We start from the raw sequence: 24282 nt of genomic DNA, 5'->3' as shown, positions 1-24282 counted from the left end.
TCAGTCAGGACTCAGGGGGAGGTAACAAGACTTGTCCTCAGTCAGGACTCAGGGGGAGGTAACAAGACTTGTCCTCAGTCAGGACTCAGGGGGAGGTAACAAGACTTGTCCTCAGTCAGGACTCAGGGGGAGGTAACAAGACTAGTCCTCGCTCCTCCATTGCATCAGCTCTGATGAAGATGCCATTTTGATGCCTTTCCATTCCACCACTTTCCAAGACAGAAATTCATTCTCTCTTTCCATATTGGAAGTTTCCAGCTGCTCTGAGCTGCAGTCGGTATAGTGCGTTTGTCAAACAGATGTTTTGTCAAAACCATATTTCAGCCCATAAAGTTGGGCTGGATCAAAGACAAGGGTGATGGGTGAGTGGTCTCCTTAGAGCCCACAGAGGAGGGGCCTTCAGATCTACGCTGTGCCCACTTCACCACACTAAGCTGGTTAACTACGCTGGAGAGTTTGCACACTGCAAGTGCAGTGGAGAAGGAATGCTTAACAAAACTAAAATACAGTACTACACCCTTATATTTTTGGATGAATGCCTCCCTTGGCTAATGGTTAAATAGAAAGACTTGTCATACACACATATAAACATGCACGCACGCTCCTCCCCACACACAGACACACACAGACACACACACACACGCACACACACACACATCCGCGCGTGCACACACACACACACACACGCACGCACGCACGCACACAGAACTCTTGGCTCAAGTGTGTCTGCTGAGGTAACACTGAGCTGAACCCATAGCGTCCTTAGCATATGGTTTGAATTAAGTTGAAGTGGGAAAGGAATAAGGGTGGTGGATCAAATCTTAATAGGGGATTTCACGATTCCTTGATGGACTGGATCCGTGCCATACCAAACCAAACCATCACATTAATACGTCTTGCTGGTTCCACCTCATACCACAGAGTTCTCCCGCTACACTCCCCAATGCACATAGGATATGTTTAGCTTCAGGTAATAAGTCTCATCATAGCCTTTGAATCCATAATAATTCACTGGGGGCAGTCACTAACCCCAAACCACTTGGAAAGCTGTTAAGTCACAGCTGTGCGGTGGAGTATGACGTAGGCTAAGCAAAGGCTAAGCAATGTCTTTCGTCAACTTCATTGAAACCCCACATACACACACATGCACCTACACACAAAACGCCACAATCAAAACACGAGACTCGATCCCGTAACCCAAGAGGTTTCACAGAACACTCTCTGTGTTTCTTGATTGTGCAGAAACCATGGGACGCACTCGTCCTAATCCAACATTGATCAGGCAGTTGAGTTAGCCGACCTTCCTCCCATGCAGAGCCAGGGCGACCGATGAATAATTCAATGGAACAGGTCATCAGAGAGAGATAATTCTATCCAGATGCTTTACCGAACCGCTCAAGTGTGTTTACATTGCCTTCATTTACTGGAAAATGCACAGAATGTGATCAGCAGGGAAAAGCGTTGTTGATTATTACTGAGCAGGGTTAATTGCTGCCAGAGCTACAGGGTTACATCGGGGCAGGGAGTCAAACTCATTTTGGGCCACGGGCCGAAATGGTGACAATACAACCTGCACACGCGTGCCTCCGACCTGCGTTAGCTGCTTCCCACACCGGAGCTCACGCAAAGAACATTTTACAATTTAGGCATTCAGCAGACGCTCTTATAGGAGTAGGTCACCCAAAAAAGTTACTTATTTTCTATCAATTACACACTGCATGAAACCTTGAATTTATGGAGATTTATTATTTAAATTATGAGCTTGTAGATCGGCTATTTTCGGCAAAGAGGTTTGGTGCAGAGGGGAAAAAGAGCAGACTAAGTACAGAATGAAAGGTCAAGTTTATTAAGTATGGACGCCTGGACGGTGGTTAAATATCTGAAAACACAAATTGACATGAATCCAAAATACACTGATGATTGTGCTGTCAAACAATGAAACTATATGGAATCTATGATAAGGTTGTGGGGGTCCCTGCTTCATCTCCCTCTCAACTAAAGGGTCCTTGGCCTGAAAACGTTGAAGACCTCAGCTGTACATCTAGGGGTGGAGACTGAAGAGGTGAGTCTTCAGATTTCGACGGAGGATTGGGTGTGGGAGTCTGCAGTTCTAATTGCAATGAGGAGTTCATTCATTCCACACAATCCTCAGTCTGGGAGCCAGAAGGGGGAAGAGTCTGGGACGTGTGGAACGCTGTCCCGGATGTTTTAGCCAAGGTTCTGCCAGCGTCCCTGTGTTAGCTGATCTGAGTGAGCGGGAGGGAGGGGTTGTAGGGTTCAGACACATAACAGGATGAGTAGTATTCTAAGCCAGTGGTACTCAATCTTTTCAGGCTGTGACCCCAAAAATAATCATATTTTAACTGGGAACCCAACCCACACACACACACCCTGACAAGGATTAAGAGTTGAGGAATTACGATATTGTATAACACGGTTCTATTGTGAAAATAGCAGAGAACACGGTTCTATTGTGAAAACAGCAGATCTACATGCTCACAACGCCTCGCAAATGCTATTTTCACAATTTGGTTAATGTTTAATTTGTCATTTTAGAGGTATTAAAAAGTCCTTAAATTGTCCCGACCAACAGGTTGAGAACCACTGAGTTCTCAACCTGTACAGGCCGTGAGGATATTGCACATATTAGTGATGATACAACATTCATTCATTCACAGTCGATTGACTGATCATTGACTGACCACTTGGTAAGTAAGTTAAGTGGTCAGACGCAAACCGCGTGGTCCAGAAAAGGTTGAGAACCACTACTGTTCTAAGCTATTGAATTCAGGTATAGGACTACCGGTAAGTGGGAACATTTATATGTGGTGTGGGTGGGTGAAGGTGTCCTAACCCTAACCCTACTGTAAGCATGCCTGAGTTCAAAATAATTGGGTGTGACTGCACTGCACACCTGTTACTGGTAAGCGTCATCCCTACACACACACACTTGGGGAAAGCCTACTGTTTACCTGGCTTGCACCATCTTGCCACTCTCTACAATAAACATTAATATGATAATAATCGTAAGCCTGATGTTAATATTCAGAAGCCTGATGCGGTTAAAATGAGGTTTGCCATCAATAATGTTTTGCACAAATATTTCCAAGCAGAAGTCACTTCAGCGTAATACTTTTCCCAAGAGGGCCCAGACACATTTTGATCAAGTTCATCCTGATATGATCCCAACTTTCGTGTTGTATGATCCCAACTTTAGTGTTGTAAGATATCAAATATTCAAATGAGTCTGCTACCTTAATGAAAAAGCAGAATGTCAATCGGTGATAGTAACTGTGTAACAGGGTTATCACTTACGTAAGCAGATTTGCAGTACATTGTATTGCATTACAGAACATAATCCAATCCAATCCAATCCACTTTATTTATAGAGCAAATATAAAAACAACAGCATTGAACCAAAGTGCTGTACGCTCAGCATAAAATAGATTTTAAGACAAAAAATCAAAGGCCTCCCATATGGAAGAGGACCAAATAAATGTCACAGTTATGTAAAGATTACATATTAAAGGTGAAAGCAGAACAGGAGGGAGTTATTACCATAATTGCAGGGACAGTGAGCACTGATGCATACAGTATGGCCATTCCTAAATGTCAAACACATTACAGTGGGGTTCAAACCAAGGCAAACGGATTACAGCCTCCTCCGATGGAGTGAATCCAGCAGCTTTTCACCATAGGAAGGTATTGACCAGCCGTGATTATGACAGCTTGCCGATGGGATACGTCACGGTGTGTTTGTGTACCTCCTGGGTGTGATGAGATGTAGAGGTCAAGGTTGATTCATACATAGTTGTGTTGCGCACAAGTGTCGCACACCTAATATATTAGCCAATCTACTAGCTGGGCTATTTTAAGTGTGAGACACGGCACCTAACTAACGGCACAGTCACACCTACGCTTAAGAAGCGCCAGCGTCACATTCATGTCCATTCTGTGAGAACAAGGGGAGTTTGGACCGATTGCAGCCTTTAGATGCGCCACTTTTAACTTATCTAAAGAACAGAGTTCAAGATTTTTACCTGGCGTCAACCAATAGAAAAGAAGCGCCGTTGTTGACCGTGCTTGGCAGGCACTTCTGTTGTTGCAGTGAGTCAACCACTCCAACGTAAGTCAAATGAACTGCACACCAGAGAACCCGGCACTGCTGCCCGCAACCCTCAAGACGACATGGGGAAATTGACACGTCTCGGCATGCTTTGGCTAAAGCATTTCTGACGCAGATGTGTGACCGTATCCTAAATCAGCCAGTACTTGGCCAGGATGACTCCTCACACCCCCGCCTCCCGGCCTGCTGTCCACTGTCTCTTTTTAATGATTGACGAGCTCAGAAACCCAACACTGTCCTAACAGGAGCTGAGACTCATTCATAATGCAGTAAGGTGCCTTCTCCCAGCCTGCAAATACAAACACTCACTTACACAAACACTTTTGATGAAAACCAACGTGATGCCAACGGGAAAGTACTGTCAACTGGCGTTAGCAAAAGGAAAGGAAACTCCTGTTTAACATAAATGTCTTGGACCCGAGCGCAGACAGAATAAAGCACGGTTGATTTGACGTCTGTCAAACGTCAAATGCAGACTACAGCGCCCTAAGCAGCATATCGGCCCTGCTGTGTAACTCAACACTGTAGCCAGTACACAGCCATGCAACTCTAGCCCTCACATGAAAGTACATCCATTCAACTGACCTTGAATGCGTGCGTGTGCGTGCGTGTGCGTGCACAGTTAAGCATAATATCAGGGCGGTTTAATGTGACCCTCCATTAGAGTGGGAGTGTCAGGGAGAAGGAGAAGGTGGGAGGGAGGGGAGGGTAGAGTCTCTGAAGCAAACAGCTGACCTCCTCTGCTGATCTCAGCCAAACCCTCGGCTCCTCCAGGCCAAATCCCCCAGAAGCCACAGGCCTTCCACTCTGGGGGGGACCGCGCACCGCAGCCCTTTCTGTCCGTCATCCCTCCACTAACACAGCCTCAACAGCACTTGTCTCCTCAGTGTTTACGTTCACATTGTTTTGGACATTTACAACCAAATATTTTCGCTGTTCACTCATCCCGCCCCCGACCTCCCTTCTTCCCACGCCCCCCTTCCAGGGAAACCGATCACATGACATAACAAGATACCACACACAAAGAGAAAAGTAGACAAATACATAAATACATTAAAACTAGACCAGGTCAACCTGGTTGTGCCAGACCCCCTGTCTGTCATCATCATTTATGACATCATGCCTTTTGTAGGCATGTCATCATCATGTCATCATCATATATACCCTTTATATAGAAAACCCGGACAGACAGACCGACATTTGCTTATGTAGGCCTACCCATTTCATGGGTCTGGCAAAAAGAAAAAGAAAAATACCAATAGAGATATCGTTGTCCACCAAAGGTACTTCCAAGGTGGAAATAAAAATCACACCCGTGTGAACTGAGCGGTGGTCGTGGAGGCTGGCAACCGTGGCTCTCCAAAACAAAGCACAGTGTGTGTGTGCGTGTGTGTGCTTGTGCGTGTGTGAGTGAGTGTGACTGTGCCTGGCCTGAACAACAGTGCCCCTCCCTTAACATGTGTGGTCATAAAAGGAACTGTAGGCTACAGACACGGAGACAGACAGACAGACAGACAGACAGACAGACCCACACACACGGCCACGTATAGGAGCGTTGTGACCACCGCTCAAAAAGGAAGGAAGAACAATTCCATCAGAATTGCCATGGTGCACGGTCTCAACAAATGTAACCAAATGGACCCACGCAGTTAACTATGAAAACCGGCACATCATGTCCGTACATCCTTCCTTCCTTCAGTAACGCCTCAATTTTGTTGACATTGTGGCATCACATTGTGTGACATCACCTCAACCAAGATCAAACCCTGTATATCCATACATGGAGACGACAGGATCATCACCTAGATCTCCATATTAGGCCGGGAGCCAATTCTGAAATTGGCACAAATTGGTACCACCCAAGGTGACCGTACATTTTTTCCATTTTTGACTTCCTACATGTCTCTAGTTTACATTTTGGTATGATAACCCTTTCTGAGACCCAGCTTAATTGATGTTATCAGCCGCTTGAGTCGGTCTCCCATCGACTTTCTATACAGGAGGAAAATACCCAGAAAAGTTTTTTTTTCTGGGTATTTAAGTGGGATGTGAGGGGTCTAACTAGGGGTTTGTCATGATGCTGAATCCATTGCAGGCATTTGTTTTGCACAAAAAACATTCAGTGGGCTAGAAATGGCCTCAGAAAACAATACACGTATGGGTGAGTATTCATGTTAGTCGGAGGCCTTAGGTTTTTTTTTCTCGTGCTAATCAGTCTAAAAGTGCAAAATTTTGCACAGATGTAGCTCATGGCATGCTCTAATGATTTAGCTAGGGCGCCCGAGTCTGCGACATTCGGGGTCGCCACAGCGGCCAAATCAAGTTGGGCTCCCATCGACTTTAGTGATGAAAAGTGATGAATCATCACTTTTCAGAGTTTTGTGGGTGCTGTGGTGACCCCGAAGGTCGCCGACTTGGGCGCCCTAGCTAAATCATTACAGCATGCCCTGAGCTACATCTGTGCAAAATTTTGCACTTTTAGACTGATTAGCACGAGAAAAAAAACCCTAAGGCCTCCAACTAACATGAATACTCACCCATACGTGTATTGTTTTCTGAGGCCATTTCTAGCCCACGGAATGTTTTTCGTGCAAAACAAATGCTTGCAATGGATTCAGCATCATGACAAACCCCTAGTTAGACCCCTCACATCCTACTTAAATACCCAGAAAAAAAAAGTTTTCAGGGTATTTTCCTCCTGTATAGAAAGTTGATGGGAGACCGACTCTAGCGGGTGATAACATCAATTAAGCTGGGTCTCAGAAAGGGTTATCATACCAAAATGTAAACTAGAGACATGTACGAAGACGAAAATGTAAAAAACGTACGGTCACCTTGGGTGGTACCAATTTGTGCCAATTTCAGAATTGGCTCCCGGCCTATATCTACATCCCAGATGATGCCCTGTTAGGGCAACCACACTAACAGAATCGCTTTTATGCGATTATCAATTATCAATAATGATCAATTATTAAGCCCATCTGTGAATGACCATACAATAAAATCTTATCAATATTAAGCCCATATCTGGTCATGCCCATATATGGATATATCGTGTCAGTTTAACCAGTCCAACAACCAACCGCAACTCGAAACACACTTGCAAATGAATTCCGTCCTACTGTATGCAAATTCCGTCCTGCGCGACCTCGCTTTTCGGCGTCTTACTGGTATAGTTATATAGCTAAAACGTACAATATACTGTAAGTCTAATTACTGTATACTGTATGTACACTATCAAAGCAACTCGCTCTACTTCGGCCCATAACAGACTCTGGGTTGCCCCTCCCCCTCCCCGTTTGTTGAAATCATAGTTGGCAGGATGTGCTGCATATTTTCACAGGATATGAAGTATGAAGCAGCCAGTGAATGATAAGGAAGTGGGAATGTATCAGTAATGGTCTGAGGATCACATCTCCAGGTCCTGGTGGAATATGAACTTGTGCTATAAGCCCTTAAACCAAGTCAACACACGCGATGTCAAATGATACAAAAAGAACTGTGCATCAATCACGCTATCAACACTAAAGATTGCACCTGAATAACTAGGGCGGGTTCTAGTTATTCATAGGCATACAACAGTGTCCCGCACCAAAACAAAAACATATCTACCAGTTCACAAGTCGTCGCGACGCACCGTGTTGTGAGCCTGTAGATCTGCTATTGTCCATGGACATCTCTCCGTGCGCGTGTGCGCGTGTTCATGTGTGCGCTCTGTTCTTTGAGATGTGTGCCTGTGTGGCCCATAATAATGTGTATTCGTGTGTGTTTGTGTTCACATGTGTCTGTGTGGCTATAATCTGCGTTTTGTTGTGTGTTTGTGTTCACATGTGTCTGTGTGGCTATAATCTGCGTTTGTTGTGCGTTTGTGTTTGTGTGTTTGTTTGCGTGGCCCATAATCTGTGTTTGTGTCCATGTGTGTTTGTGTGGCCCATAATCTGTGTGTTTGTGTGTGTTTGTGTCCAGGTGTGCCAGTGCAGACATAATGAGTGTTTGTTTGTGCAGGTGTGCATCAACAGTGCACGTGTGTGTGTGTGTGTGTGTGTGCGTGTGTGTGTGTGTGTGTGTGTGTGTGTGTGTGTGTGTGTGCGCGCACGCACGTGTGTGTGTGTGTGTGTGTGTGTGTGTTTTCTTCACATATACGCCAGTGCAGGCCACTTGTACAGTGTGTGTTTATCAGCACTACAGTCAGGCCCCCAGTGTATTTATGAGCCATGTTAAGCTCCCAGCCAAACCCCCAGCGTCCAGACGCCATGCTCCCAGCTGGGGCCCACAGTGCAGCTGGCGGCTCCCACAGCCCTGGCCCTGGCCATGGAGCACACTGGAGCAGCGCACTGTGATGGAGTACATACACACACACACACATACCATATCGTCGTTGTCGGGTGAAAACCTTGTATGTCCAAAACCGTTCGTTTTGCATTTTTCATTTTAGTAATGATTTAAACTAGTGAAAACAGCCAATCTACAAGCACACAACGCCTCGCACCGCGAGGCGTTGTGTGCTTTGTAGATCTGCTGTTTTCACTACTTTTGTGCGACAGCCTTGTGCGATGAAGCAGGGCTTTACTTTGCAAAAGAACATACACATTTGAAACTTGGAGGTACGAGGTTTCCATCCGACAACGACGATATGTAGCAATATAAACACATCGTATACACAAGTGTTGCTCAAACTTTCACATTCCAAGGTCTCCCCTCCACTCTGACAGCGTACAAATGGACCCTGACGGGTTCATTTGGTTCCATTTGTATGCTGTCAAGAGTTACAAACTTGTAGGGGTAAATTTAGACCCCACCTAAAGGAACCAACGGAATCCCTGGAATCCACTTTCGCTGTACCACCACCACTGACCACACACGCACGTACAGTACGCACACACACACACACACGCACACTGTAAATATACAGACGTACAGTACGCAATCACACACAATGCGTATAATATATCGTCGTTGTCGGGCGGAAACCTCGTATCTCCAAGTTTCATATTTGTACGTTCTTTCGCAAAGTAAAGCCCTGCTTCATCATACAAGGCCGTCACACAAAAGTAGTGAAAACAGCAGATCTACAAGCACACAACGTCTCGCGGTGCGAGGCGTTGTGTGCTTGTAGATCTTCTGTTTGTTTGATGTTTAAGTCATCAACGGTTTTGGACATACAAGGTTTTCACCCGACGACGACGATATATACACACACATACGCAAGCAAACAAGCAAGGAATCAAACCAGGAAGCGAGAAGGTTCCAGGGTCACGAGAAAGCTGCTTGGATGGAAAAAAGCATTCTTTCACATGTTGCTGGTTTCAGATTTAGACCATGGCAGGCTTATGTTGGCTCCTCTGATGCTGCTTGGACTCCTCTGTGGAGCTGGCCTCACATCCCCCATGAGGGAGGGTTAGAGACGCACGGACTGGCCTTTTTTACAACTATGGGGTCGGCAGGAGAAAACCACCAAAGACGACCAGGACGTCATTTAAGGGCTTGAGCAGGAGAGACATGCACACATTGAAATGCAGAGGTTTTGTTTTTGCTTTGACACTGTCCCAATGTGTTGGCCTTTCTTTTGACATTTGAGTTTTATCTTTTGTTAAATTGCATTTGCCTTTGTGTTTGCCCTGTGGCTTTTCCTCCTGACATCAAGGTAGACGCGTCTGCTAAGCGGAAACCGTTGCACAGTGAATGTCAACAAAACGCGGTTGGTTGGTTGATTCATTCGTTAATCTATTCATTCCCTTCAGTGACTGGACCAGGGACAGACTGGTGGTGGCACTGAGGGAATGGAAAGTTCCGGGCAGGGAAAAGGGGACAAAAACACGGAATGCCCAGTCTCAAAGTAATAGTTTAAAATGGGATTAATGAGAGAGAGAGAGAGAGAGAGAGAAAGAGAGAGAGAGAGAGAGAGGGAGAGAGAGAGAGGAACAGAAGAGGGAGAAGAATCATGATCATGATCATGACAAATAATAAGATAACCTGTTATTTGAGTTGATGTGACTTTAAGCTGTGCTGTCTCTGTCCAATTAGACACCGACTTACAGTAAGTTCCAGTCAGTCTCTTTAATCTCTTTCAGAAGAGGACGACCATCATCTTTCCCAATCTGTTTCCCGCACACATCAGGTTCGCAGCCTTGTGACTCTAGCCACACGTTGCTAAAATTAATTTATGTTTAACTCTGTGACAAATGGTATTATTGTTCCCAAGAAGTTGCATCACTTCACAAGTTGCACGCGCACACTAGGGCATTCACCAAATATTAGAATATTAGAATATCAAAGTCACTATTCGACGTTGTTCACCGAAGTCGAATATTCGCTTATTTTAATTTTTGTATTGTTTTGTCTTTCAAAAAAATACATATATATTTCTTCATGGTTTATAAAGCTTGGCTAGATAGGAAGTCATAAGAACCCTGACAAGCACTTAGAATTGTAGGTATTACATTTAATGTGACTCAGTTCCGCAGATAAATATTGTGAAAATATCTTCACAATGTTCGCCTCTTGCTTACTTAATATTTGACAGTTTGGCCAGTCCTGTCGAATATTCAACTATTGGAATACTTTGAGGTTCGAATTCGAATACTAAAAATCACTATTCGTGAATGCCCTAGCGCGCGCGCACGCACGCACGCACGCACGCACGCACGCACACACGCACACAGGGGATGCCTTGTGAAGATGCCAGTAAAACCATGGTGTCACGCCAAGTCACCTGCTCATAGTAGGCTAAGTGAAGGCTAAATGTGGTGAAGGGCTAAACACTGGTGAAGGCTAAAACCAGTGCTGCATTGTTTGGAGTGAACAAAGCATTGCTGTGGTTTGGACGAGCAACCCCCACTGTCATTTCTGGTGGACTCTTGATGCCTATACTTAAGTCAACCTGTCAGTCATGGCAGGAAACACATCTGGCTTCTGGCTTTCACATCAGCCAATTTATTCTTCTATGTGTGACGTAGTGCTTTTGGCGGGCGCGTATTAAATGTTTGCATTACCTCTTTCTGAACTTCCAAGAAGACGAAAACCCTCGCTCTTAAGATTTAAGCTTGTACAATATTCCATCACAGTTTCAGTCTTAGTATTATAGTAGAATTATGAGAGTGTGACATTTGAGTAAGCTGAGGAGTGTCACAGACACTTTTGACTTTCGAATTAAACAGAATCAATCATTTGAGTCACCTGAAGGAATAATACATCTATTTCATATAGAGCAGGGATTTTCAAAGTGGGTGACGGGGCACCCTGGGGTGCCGTGATGGCAGTCCAGGGGTGCCTCAGAATAATTTGATGATATTTGGAATTCATCAATATCACTACATCAATATCACTTCACTATGTGAAGACCTGATTTGCACTGTACTTGATGAGTTATTTTTCCATCTACGGCCAACTTCAACAAAAATAGCAGATCTACAAGCTGGTAGATCGGCTATTTTTGGTGAACCTTCCCCCCAGAATAGGGATGCCTGGGGTTCAAGTGGTTAAACATCAAGTATAGAGTTATTTTCAGTCAGTTCTGATGGAAACAGATATTTCTCCGTGACATAGCCTACGTTTAAGATATGTAATTCAGGGGTGCCGTGGATGAAAAGGTTATTTACAGGGGGTGTCCTGAGTGAAAAAGGTTTGAAAACCCCTCATATAGAGGCCTAGTTTTTGTTTCTGTTCAGAAAATATTCCCAAATCTTTGGCTATGATTTGGAACATCTAAGCCTGGATGTGACATGACAACAGAATCCAGATAGTCAACCTGTTTCCAACCTTAACCTGCTTCCTTCCAGCTGCTGGTCACCTGTTTTCACTTCGTACTGTATGCTAGATTTACAACTTCAAACAGGCTGATCCCAATGTTAGGTTCCATATTCATACAAGACTACCTACCTATTTAAAACATAACGGCATGGGTTCAGGACTACTGAAATGTTGAATGAACTCACAATTTCAACATGGGGACTTGGCCTTTTCATCTCATTCCACAATAGCTATTCATATGATTAACTGAAGGTTCTTGCTCAGCCATGTGTGAATTATTAGAGGAATTGTTTCATTTTTCTCCAAATATTTCTCCAACAATTATTGACATGTGCGTGTGTCCACACACACAGCTGTGACAGTTTCTGAGCTGTGTAGTCATGTGTTGGCTGCAAGCAACCTACTGTTGAGGTGGACCAGCTGTTAATGTAGGACTCAAATTGTACTGGCGGGGAAGAGAAGACCTCTAGTAAGTAGTAGGGCATTCACCAAATATTCGAATATTCAAATATCAAAGTCACTATTCAACGGTGTTCACCGAAGTCGAATATTCGCTTTTTTTTTTTTTTTTTTCTCTTTAAAAAATATATAGTTTATAAAGCTTGGCTAGATAGGAAGTCATAAGAATGAGTTGTCAATGCCCATGGTGGATGAATTTGTTAATGCTCTATACCAGGGCTTCTCAAACCTTTTTAGGCCGTGACCCCCAAAATAAACATATTTGAACTGGGGACCCCCACCCTGACAAGCACTTGGAATTGTAGGTATTAATGTGACTCGGTTCAACAGATAAATATTGCTCACATCGCCTCGCAACAGCGCGAGGCGTTGTGAGCTATTTTCACAATGTTCGCCTCTAGCTTACTTAATATTTGGCCAGTCCTGTCGAATATTCGAATACTTTGAGGTCGAATAATTCGAATACTAAAAATCACTATTCGTGAATGCCCTAGAAGTAGTAGTAGTGCCCCAGCAGGGCAACCAGACTATAGCACTACCATCTTCCATCGTCTCCTAAGCAAACTTTTCTTTGCCGCGCTACTCCTCCCAAAGTTTTGGGAATTTCGTGTCACGGCAACCAACACTTGCAATTGTACTTTCTAGTTGTAGTAGTAGCTATAGGACGATGATACACGAAAGAAGAAGAATAGTAGTAGTAGTAGTAGTAGTAGAGTGGCTTATATCATCCCAACAACGGTGTCTATCCCCTTTTCAATGCTCAAGACCCCTGGGAGATGGATTGCTGAGTTGGAGCGCTACACCTACCATTAGATCCCAGTCCTTACCACATGACTTAGCTACCCATGCTACTCATACTCAGAAGCAGGGGACAGAAGACAGCAGGAGTTTACAGAAACTGTAATCATGCCTCAGGTATAACCTTGTGGGCAGTAAATACCAGCCGGTATGCATCCGCTTTTTTTTAAGCAAAGCCCACAATGAAGTGCCAAATTCCCTGTAGTTCTCATAAATTGCAGAGCAAGTTTCACTATTTTACCCCCTGATGGCTGCTGGACAATTACCACTCCATTGTTTACAATGGGAATTTGGCCAGACTTTACACTTCATTTTATTACCTTAGCAGTCATTGTCATAAATACTTTATGCTTTCAGTCACTAGTTTAAAGTCTTCTTTCAATTATTGTTTTTGTAAATTATAGTCCCATAGGTAAGCCTCTTGGCTTGAATCAAGCTTGATCCAAGCCAAGAGGCTTGGAAGAGGCATGAAACAAACCATCCATAGAGAATGAATTGCACGACACCCTCCCCCCTCATTCTCAAAGGACAAGGAGAGGGTATATCACTCTTTAGTGTGAATGCAGCTCCACAGTCTATGGTAAATACGCCGAAATGTGTCACCAGGAAGAGGCTCTTCCCTGACTGTGTGTTGACGGCTGATTTATCCTCTGTGCATCAGCTCAATGACCAATGGGTGTGCAGTCACTGTGAGTCACACCTCACTCTAATCACCCTGGGCACAATATGACTTCCGGTTGGTTCTAGCGGTTGGTTCTAGCGGAAGTGGCGGAAGTGCTGTGTTTAACGGAAGTTACATCATGCGTTGTAGTCTTCTGGTGAAATTCTCACGGCGGAAGTTGAACAGTCTCTGCTTGATATTGTCACCAGGCTTTTCTCTTCGCAGATGAGAAGCCTGGCTACCCGAGGCTACACTCTAATTAGTTTGACTCAGTCAGGACAGGTGGGACCAATTACATGAATCTCATTAAATCAGATTATGACTTGTGGGTTATTTCTTCATTTTTTGGGGGGTAGTTATTTCCCAAACTCTTGTTATCCAGCTCATTTCTGGCTCATAACAACCGACACTCCGTCAATCCTGTACGCAATTATCATTCCCTCAACAACTCCCATGGGAATCAATAACGTAACTAACTGCACAGGATTACTGATCCGTTCTCGTCCATCCTTGCTGGTGGTCTTATAGGGAGTTTACACCGTATACTGTCCACTGTCCTCTCACCTGGTTTGCTGGGGTCGCTGTCGAGAGCAGCCCCGGGGGGAGATGGGGAGGAGGTGGGGGGCACAGTCGAAGGCTTGTCCCCCTCCTGGGGGCGGGTCTTGGAGGTCTCGATGCCCTTCACTCTCCTGGCATGCCGGTTGCCTTTGTAGTGCGCTTCTGCCTGACTCTGTGGGAGGTGACACAGACCAAGGAGAATAAGTGAACTGTAATATCAACATGTGAATAAAACATTGCATGCTGTTTTCGACTCAATGGCAAGCCTTGCGCACACACACACACACACAAGTGCCTGCATGTCATTGTCAGCACGTTATTCAATATACAGTACACTGGAGACTTGAGGGCCCAGACTGCAGGCAGGCTTAAACTGGAGACTTGAGGGCACAGACTGCAGGCAGGCTTACAGCCAGGTGATAGATAGCTGCATTGCAACATGGGGATACAGTGATGCACTCCAGTGTGTGGTAATGGAAACACCACAGGACAATAAAACCTTGGATACTGCTGCCCTGACTAGATGTTCTGAGAATCCTATGGTCATGTGTCCTGTGGCGATGAATGAATGACCAGGCCGTTGAGGTTGTGCGGCAATACAAATATCTTGTAATGGAGCTGACCTTTGGGCCTCATTGCGGATGCTGTATGAGGAAAAGCCCATCCATTTGAGCATGCGCTTTTATTACAAGCTTTCAAAGTTTTGACCTCTTACGTAAACCCTATACTGACCGGATCCCTAAGGGCTCTGTATACAGGACAGGCCCTTTCCTGTTTTCATTCTACACTAATATCGTCAGTGCAAATATGCAATTGTGGCGTTGTGAGCTTTTCGTTTGTCTGTTTTTGCCAAATGTTATGGTTAGTTAGTGTTCACAAGACCTTCATGAAAATAAAACGTTCGTTCTTGTTTTATTGAATTCACCTTTGTCAGCCGGTAGGGGTCACCTGCCCTCAGAAACAAGAACAAATTGCAGGGTATCTCCAAGGTGTGCAGCAAATTTGCAGGCACAACCTTCAACTGCTTTTCTCACATGTCCAAGGTCAGGCCCATTCATTCCTGTCTAATGAGCCTGTCTGGCTGCACAATCTGTCAAGATGCAGGGCCCATAGACTCTAGAATTCATTTGTCCCTGCTGCTTTTTTAAATAATTCAATGTGATTTTATTGAAATAATGTAGTATTGTCCATGTATTACCGTCTGCCTGATGGCTATGTGGTTACTGCTGGCTGAACTACAAATTGCCTCTCGGGGATCAGGAAGATAATGAATGATAACCTTGGAACTTGAAGCCGCCTCCGTCGTCTTATATCTCAGTGTTCGTCGGTGAACTATCACCTACTGGGGAAGTGCTGTATATGTTAGTCCAAGGGTCTTCAACAGGGGGTCCGGGACCCCTAGGGGGTCCTCAGAGTTACTACAGGGGGTCCTCCAAATCTTTTTTGTGATAGGAACTAGTTTTTTCCACCCTTTTCTTATATTAACCACTTGAACCCTAGCGTCCATATTCTGAGAACTTAAGCCAGGCGAGGCGTTGTGAGCTTTTAGATCGGCTACGGCTATTTTCGGCGAAGAACTTTGGATGGGGAAAAGAGCAGACAGTACAGTGAAAGGTCAAGTTTATTAAGTATTGACGGTTCAAGTGGTTAAATATCTGAAAACACAGATTAACATGAATCCAAAAAGCACTGTTGATCGTGCTGTCAAACAATGAAACTACAGTATATCTATGAACAGATTGTGGGGGTCCCTGCTTCACCTCTCTCTCAACTAAGGGGTCCTTGGCCTGAAAATGTTGAAGACTCCTGGTTTAGAATCAGAGGAGTCAGTTTACTAGGCTACTGGTTTATGGCATCTGTCAGGTCCAGTCAAAGTTTTTGACGTGCACTGTCTGTAGACACCTGTAGAGACAACCCCCGCCCCTCACACACACACACACACACACACACACACACACACACACACACACACACACACACACACACACACACACACACACACACACACACACACACACACACACACACACACACACACACACACACACACACACACACCAATAGTTTTCTAGGCTCCATTTTCATTACGACAACCATGTTGACAGACATTCTGAGTGGAGTTGAACTTGAGGTCAGTGGGATGCCAAACTGTCTGCCTACACAGTATATAAATGTACTGTATGTACTATGCAGGAATTCATGCATGCAAGCGTGCACACGCGCACGGCGCACGCACACACATGCACACAGGCTCAAACACACACACGTGTGCGCGCACACAGACACACACACGCGCGCGCACGCACGCACGCACGCACGCACGCACGCACGCACGCACGCACGCACGCACGCACGCACGCACGCACGCACGCACGCACGCACGCACGCACGCACGCACGCACACACACAGTGTATACAGTAGGGCTGTGCAACATCAATGGCTTGTTGGCATTCGTGGGCTCTTACAACACAAATTTCTGTGATCGGCCCCAGCTGCTGGGAGGGAGAGGGTCAGATGGCCCTTGGACAAAACCCAGACTTAATTGCTTGCTTATGGAGTGACCGGACTCTAAATATACACGCTACTGGGCAGCCGACTGCGGTATCTGTAATATATCAAGGATGAGATAGCAGAGAGATGAAGGTATAGTTGTTGTGGCTGGAGGTTTTCAGGCACTAAATGTCCAGCATTCCGGCGGAGAAAACACAATGTGTGCAGATCCATTACAGAGGCTAGTGAGAGTAATCCCCTGTTGAAAAAGTAGCTCCTTGCTAATGTGTTTACTCTGGAGGTAAACAACAGAGGTGAGTCATCAATCATCGGACCGCTGGGACATCACGGATGTCTCCGAGTGTGTGTTTGTGTGTGTGTGTGGTAGGAAGGTCATCTGTGTGACTGGTGGATGAGATGGGAAATTGGTGAAGCAAACTGTCGCCAATGGTCTAGCTAGATCAGGGGTCTTCAACGTTTTTCAGGCCAAGGACCCCTTAGTTGAGAGAGAGAGATGAAGCAAGGACCTCCACAACCTGTTAATACTGTAGATTCCATATAGTTGTATCTTTTGACATCACAATCATCAGTGTATTTTGGATTCATGTAAATTTTGTTTTCAAATATTTAACCACTTGAACTGTCAATACTTATAAAACTTGCCCATTCAATGTACTTAGTCTGCACTTTTTCCCCTCTACACCAGAGCTCTTTGCCCGAAAATAGCCGATCTACATGCTCACTACGCCTCGCGCTGCGAGGCGTTGTGAGCTTGTAGATCTGCTATTTTTGGCTAAAGTTCTTCGAATATGGACGCTAGGGTTCAAGTGGTTAATATAAAAAAGGAGAAAAAAGTCTCTATCACGCAAAGATTTGATCATCTGGGTCACTGTGAGACTCCAAAACACAGACAGCCTCTTTACACATTTTCTACCTTTGTGGGGACATCAAAACAGATGTACTTTCTGAAAAAATGCCACGTTTAACATGCTGACCCAACTCAACCGTAAAAGTCCACACCCCTTTACCTAACCACTAAAATGTATGATCTACCCCATCCTGACGTCGTAATCATAAAACTAACTCTAAAAGCATTTCTTAACCATAAAGAAATGACCCTTGGGGACCAGAACAATTTCCCGCAAGCTAGATTTCTGGTTTTACTACAGTACGCTCATGAGGACCTTTTGGTCACCGCAAAGTAATTTGCACTGCGCTCCCTTCACTGAAACGCACGCCTGAAAACCAAGTGCAGCACTTAAAAGCGGATCAGGTAGCACCTTGGAAACAGCCTGCCTCCAGCCAGCCGTCCGGCCGGTCTGCCGGCCATGTGTGAGCTCACGCGCACATGGCCAAGTCAAAACATTCACATCTAGCGGACGGACCGACGATGATGAAGATGATTATTACAGTAAGTGGTGGGCTTGTGCCCACATTGGCCTGAGAGACGCTGCCGTAGGTGGTCTCGTGGACGGCTGCTGACAGCTGCCGTAGGTGCTGAAAGACACTGCAGACGTTGAGTGGCACCGAGGGCATCACACCACCCAGGGGGCTAAGGCCCGGGGATAACATTGCTGGACATGGAGAGGTGGGGCATGGCGAGCGCTACGGTCGGGGATGTCCACATGAGCAGGCGTGCTCTGAGCGGATGCCTGAGATGTCATGCTGGAAGCAGACGTGCCCTGGCACAGTGAAAACAAGAGCCCAGTATAGCAGTGGCTGCCCCTGCGGCGTTTAAGCCACGGGGCATATATAATTGGTGATGACAGACTCTGGGTCTGGATAGTGCAGGCTTGCCCGGTTACTGCACTACGACTGCGTGGTCTTAAGGAGCTGCCTGCCGGGGCTAAAGCCAGACTCAGGTGGAGGACGGGGGGTGGGGGCGGCGGGGAAGTGAACAGCTAGGCTTTCAGAATAACCTTCACTGTCAAGCCTGGGGGGAAATCTGCCAGGTGGACGGGACTGGAGGTGGAGAGGAGATGGTGTGCTTGAGGAGGGGGGAGGGGGGGGGGAGTTGTGCCTGTGGTGTATGTCTGAGATCAGCGTTAGGGCCGATGCATACAGTACTCCACTTTTAGAGACAAATTTATTTCGGTTCGGCTCTGTCCAAACTACAATATGACGTCATTCAGAGGATCGGTTGGGCTGGGACCGTCATTCATTTGGCTGTTCGGTGCTCACGGGATTCTGTGACTCCCCGAAACGAACCGAAATAAATTCGGCTCTAAAAGTGGAGTATGCATCGGCCCTTACACCTGGGGTGGTGGTGGTGGTGGTGGGGTGGGGGGGGGGGGGGGGGGGGGGGGGGGGCAAAGAAACAGGCTTTATGTACAGGGACCTTCAACGCAAGAAACACAATACTGACAATTGACAACTGGAGTGATTAGAAAAGCAGAAGTTGGAAGGATGAAAAATCCCAGGTATAGGATTACGCCATTAACGGACTGTGGAGTCAGTTAGCGGCAGTTAGGACTTTCTCTGCCATCGGTTTCCCCTCTCTCTCTCTCTCTCTCTCTCTCTCTCACTCTCTCTCTCAATCTCTCTCTCGCGCTCCTACTAACCAATCGAAATAAAGCAAAAAGACAAAAAAAACTAACTCCATGCAGGTGCAAATGCAAGCTGTGCATTTTGTTGAATAAATGCAGTAGTTTTGCGTATATTTTGTTTGCATATCCCCTGCGTGACGCTTGCTCCAGGGAGCAACCTCACAGCTGCAGTGCAACACAGCTGCAGCTTCCAGATGAGATCCCGAGGGAGGGAGGGAGACAGGGAGGAGAGGAGAAGAGAGGGACATGGGGAGAAAGCCAAAGAGAGGGAGAGAGTGACAGTAGGGAGAGAAGGAGGAGAAGAGAGGGATCACGGGGAGAAAGCGAAAGAGAGGGGGAGAGTGACAGTAGGGAGAGAGGGAGGAGAAGAGAGGGATCACGGGGACAAAGAGAGACAGGGTGACAAAGTAGGGAGAGAGTGAGAGAAACAGGGGAAGAGAAGGGGAGGATGACAGTGAGAGGTGGACTGAGAAGAATACGAACAAAAAAAGAGCAAGCAGGGAAGAGACAGGAATGAGAGCGAGTGGATGAATGGAGAAGCGTGGACGAGTGTGTGTATGTGTGTGTGTGTGTGTGTGTGTGTGTGTGTGTGTGTGTGTGTGTGTGTGTGTGTGTGTGTGTGTGTGTGTGTGTGTGTGTGTGTGTGTGTGTGTGTGTGTGTGCGCGCGCGTGTGTGTGTTAGGGCATTCACCAAATATTCGAATATTCGAATATCAAAGTCACTATTCGACATTGTTCACCAAAGTCGAATATTCGCTTTTTTTTCTCTCTCTCTTTAAAAAATATATAGTTTATAAAGCTTGGCTAGATAGGAAGTCATAAGAATGAGTTGTCAATGCCCCTGGTGGATGAATTTGTTAATTTTACATTTAATGTGACTCGGTTCTGCAGATAAATATTGTGAAAATAGCAGATCTACATGCTCACAACGCCTCGCAACGCGAGGCGTTGTGAGCAAGTAGATCGGCTATTTTCACAATGTTCGCCTCTTGCTCACTTAATATTTGACAGTTTGGCCAGTCCTGTCGAATATTCGAATACTTTGAGGTCGAATAATTCGAATATTAAAAATCACTATTCGTGATTGCCCTAGTGTGTGTGTGTGTGTGTGTGTGTGTGTGTGTGTGCGTGCGTGCGTGCGTGCGTGCGTGCGTGCGTGCGTGTGTTTGTGTGTGTGTGTGTGTGCGTGCGTGCGTGCGTGCATACGTGCGTGTATGGGGGGCTAGTATATGCACTCTGTGTTGCAGCAGCACTGACGTGGGCCAATGCAGCGAGATGGAGCCTATGATGTCACTAATGCAGCAGCAGCAGCAGCACGCCACCAAGGTTATTCTACACAGTCTCCCCCTGCGCACTTCCCTCCGCCATTGGACGCAGAGACACAAGGGGTGTGTGTGTGTGTGTGTGTGTGTATGTGTGCGTTTGTGTGTGTGGGGGGGTGCACTCATCCCCCTTGTCTCCTTTTCCCCTCCTTCCCAGGATGCAGCAGGGCTGTCAGAGCCAGGGTCTAATCCTTGCCCTTGACGAATGCATCTTATAATAAGCAGTGGCAGCCAATTTGAGGCTTTTCACACTGTAAATAATGCGGCGCTAGGGAGAAAGATAGGGACGGAGGAGGAGGAGGAACAGAGAGACTAGGGCTGAAAGGGAGAGAGAGAGAGAGAGAGAGAGACAGACAGAGACAGAGACAGAGAGAGAGAAAAAAACAAAGAAATGGGAAAGAACCTATAAAGGCACAATGATGCATGAAATGACTGGAGGGATGGCCAGGTCTTTTGAGGAGAGATATACGTATGCATTGATCATGATATGGCCTGGAATCATCGCTTTAATGCTTTCCTTTGCAACCAATCAACGTGATGCAGGTGACAGATAAAGACGGTTAAACGTCAGTGTCACAGGAAGACGACGTTGTCCCGTGTCGGGGGTGGGGTGGAGGGAGACGAAGTGGAAAAATGAGGTTATAGGCTCATAGCGCGCCCAGCTATTCTTCAGTGTGTAATCCACTGTTATTTTCAGCCATGAAAGATTCATCCTGAGTTGATGTTATGCAAAGCAGGACAGTCTGGGAGGGACGTCATTTCTGTGGCGAAAGGACAGGACAGTCTTCCTCCAACCTAGCTTTACTGGGAGAGTGGGGAGACGTTTCTGATTTGCTACAATGTACTGTATGTGAGAGAGAGAGGGTGTGTGTGTGTGTGTGCGTGTGTGTGTGTGTGCGTGCGTGCGTGTTGTTTTTCTTTAATGTGGCAGCGACAGAAGCAGTGACAGCAGAGAGGAGGCATTCCTGTATGCCAGCGAACATCCCACTGCCTGGGTATGTGTGTGTGTGTGTGTGCGTGTGTGTGTGTGTGTGTGTGTGTGTGTGTGTGTGTAGGTGTGTGTGTGTGCGTGTGTGTGAGTGTGTGTGTGTGTGTGTGTGTGTGTGTGTGTGTGTGTGCGCCGTGTTTGTGTGTGTGTGTGTTCTGAGTGTCAGGAGCAGCCTACAGGCTGGAGGCGGGAGCTGATGGTGTAAACATCATCCAACATTTATTTGCAGGTGCCCATGTTGCGTGCGCCAACCACCACGCACACACACACCCACACACACACTCGTCTCACACACAAACACACTTGCACACCTACACATACTGGTCTGGGTGCCAGGTGATAGATGTAGAGGGTTTGTGGTGGGGGATCAGAAATCCATCTAAGGTTAATTTCAAAGCCCGACAGCTGCCTGGGTTAAGGGATGATACCCTGTGAGAGGTAAAGTGCTCCGTCTGTAATTGGCTGGCATGCATTGTAATCGGCATGTTTACTGTATGTGTTTACAGTAACATGGTTGGAAGGACAGCGAAGGGCAATACATCGCTGTTGTCGGGTGGAAACCTTGTATGTCCAAAACCGTTCGTTTTGTGTTTATCATTTAAAAAATGATTTAAACTAGTGAAAATAGCTGATCTACAAGCACACAAGGCCTCGTGATGCGAGGCATTGTGTGCTTGTAGATCTGCTATTTTCACTAGTTTTGTGCGACAGTCTTGTATGATGAAGCAGGGCTTTATTTAAAAAAATAACATATAAATCTGACATCTGGAGATAAGAGGTTTCTGCCCGACAATGACGACATAATGGCTGAAAGGTAAAGCTTGACTTACACTCGGTAGTGCATTATATCTCACACTGAAAATATCAGATCTACAAGCTCACAATGCCTCACAGTGTGTCAGAGCTCGTACATCTGCCATTTACTGTGAGCAGCGAAACGTATACGGTAAATTAGGCTTAAACATACTGGGCTATAAACACTGTTCTTCATCTTCTCTCTTATGCTTTTATGTGTCATAGACATTTTATCTTGCATGTTTATTTATATATTAAGCTAAATACAATGTCAAAAAAGGGTTCTGGATTGTATTTGAGGTCACGAACGCCCAGTCCTTTCCTGCCGGCTGCCTGCACACCAACCGTGTTCTTTGAGCAATGGCTCTAACTTCAAAAACAAACCTGCACGGGGCTGAAATATTATTAACCATAGCAATACTATAACATTGTCCCAACTGTATCATTACTTTGCAGGCCACTGTTTGATAGCTAGCTATCCCGAAATATGTAATAGTATAAACATCCCTGGTCAAATGCTTCCTGCATGCGGCATCTATGAAGAAGAGAGATGTGCAGCGTGTAGACTGAAGATTACAGCCTGTCGCTCCACAAACCACATGGAAGCCTTGATTGTAGGCCTACTATGTGTGTGTGTATATATAGCAGCGGGTCCACTCCCTGCTGCTGGGTGGACGGCTGCCTCGCCTCTGAAGTCTGTCGCCCGCAGAATATGGACCTTTCGCGGCCAAATTATACACTGTGCGCTAGAATGACTGTTTTACGTTGATATTGTGTTTTCCCCCATTCCTATTGGCTTAGCGCAGTGGTTCTCAACGTTTTTTTTATTTTTTATTATTGTATTTCAAGGCCCCCCCAATAACTCTCAGACTTACAGAGCTGTACACATTTAGAACAGGTACACATTATTGTGTGTCATTATTTTATGCTTTAACTATTGAAAAAACGGTGCTGCGCTGCGAGCTTGTAGATCTGCTATTTTTTTTAAATCGTGAACATTAAAATTTGGACCCGAAGTGTCTTTTGAATCCTTCTAAGGTTTTTTGGAAAAACCTATGTTTCTATGTCAGCAATCTGGCTAGCCATCGTCAAAGAAAAGGTCCTTTTCACAGCTCAGTTAGTCGGTTGTGAGAGACTACTATATCAGACTGTGGTGCTCAAACCTTTTCATGTGAAGGACCCCCACCCAAAATGATATGTATTTGGCCACGGACCCACATCTCAAAATATTTCGTTCCAGGGACCACCCAGAAGCAAAATTGGAGTTACAAACGTTCGCTTTGAAAATACATATATTCAAAGACTTGCACACATTTTCACGACTTTTTCAAAAATAGCTCGCAGCGCGACACTCTGCGCTGTGAGCTTGTATATGCACAAATAGCAGATATCTCAACGTGTGCTTGTACAGTATATGAACAATTTCTGGTGCACAACACCATCATACAACGGGGTATAATTCAAGCATGAGGGATTATAAAAAATGCCTGAGAGCAGATTTGTATCCCGCCACATAAATAACTTCCATATGATTTCTGTTTTTCTTTCCTACATCATTAGTAATGTACAAGAATTGTCTGGGGAGCGTGCGATTAAAGTCCCATTTGGAGAGATATGAACTCTGGTATGTGGACATTGGACAACCAGACAAAACTGTTGCTGTTGAAAACGGATGACGGGTCAAATGATATAAAAGAAGGATGAGGGCATGAAACTCGCTGCAGTTATAAGTCTGTGGGGATTTGCACTTCACGCTATTCTTCTATCTAATTAACTCTCCATACTCTCC

At 45.6% G+C, this 24282-nt stretch overlaps 1 protein-coding gene across 1 annotated transcript in view; it reads right to left on the bottom strand.

Annotated features, from left to right (window-relative positions):
* znf385a (zinc finger protein 385A) overlaps positions 1 to 24282 on the bottom strand; it is a gene marked incomplete at its 3' end in the record, with an annotated part of 44451 nt that overhangs the window by 9341 nt on the left and 10828 nt on the right. Inside the window, exon 3 of the mRNA XM_080733499.1 lies at positions 14358 to 14523. Within this exon, the coding sequence (XP_080589625.1) occupies positions 14358 to 14523 (166 nt within the window). The remainder of the gene's footprint in view (positions 1 to 14357; positions 14524 to 24282) is intronic.

This window comes from Nannobrachium achirus (assembly GCF_963921795.1).
Source record: "Nannobrachium achirus genome assembly, chromosome: 9".
Classification (NCBI taxonomy): Eukaryota; Metazoa; Chordata; class Actinopteri; order Myctophiformes; family Myctophidae; genus Nannobrachium; species Nannobrachium achirus.
The sequence above is the reverse complement of the archived record's forward strand: the minus strand, read 5'-3'. Positions and strand labels throughout refer to the sequence as shown.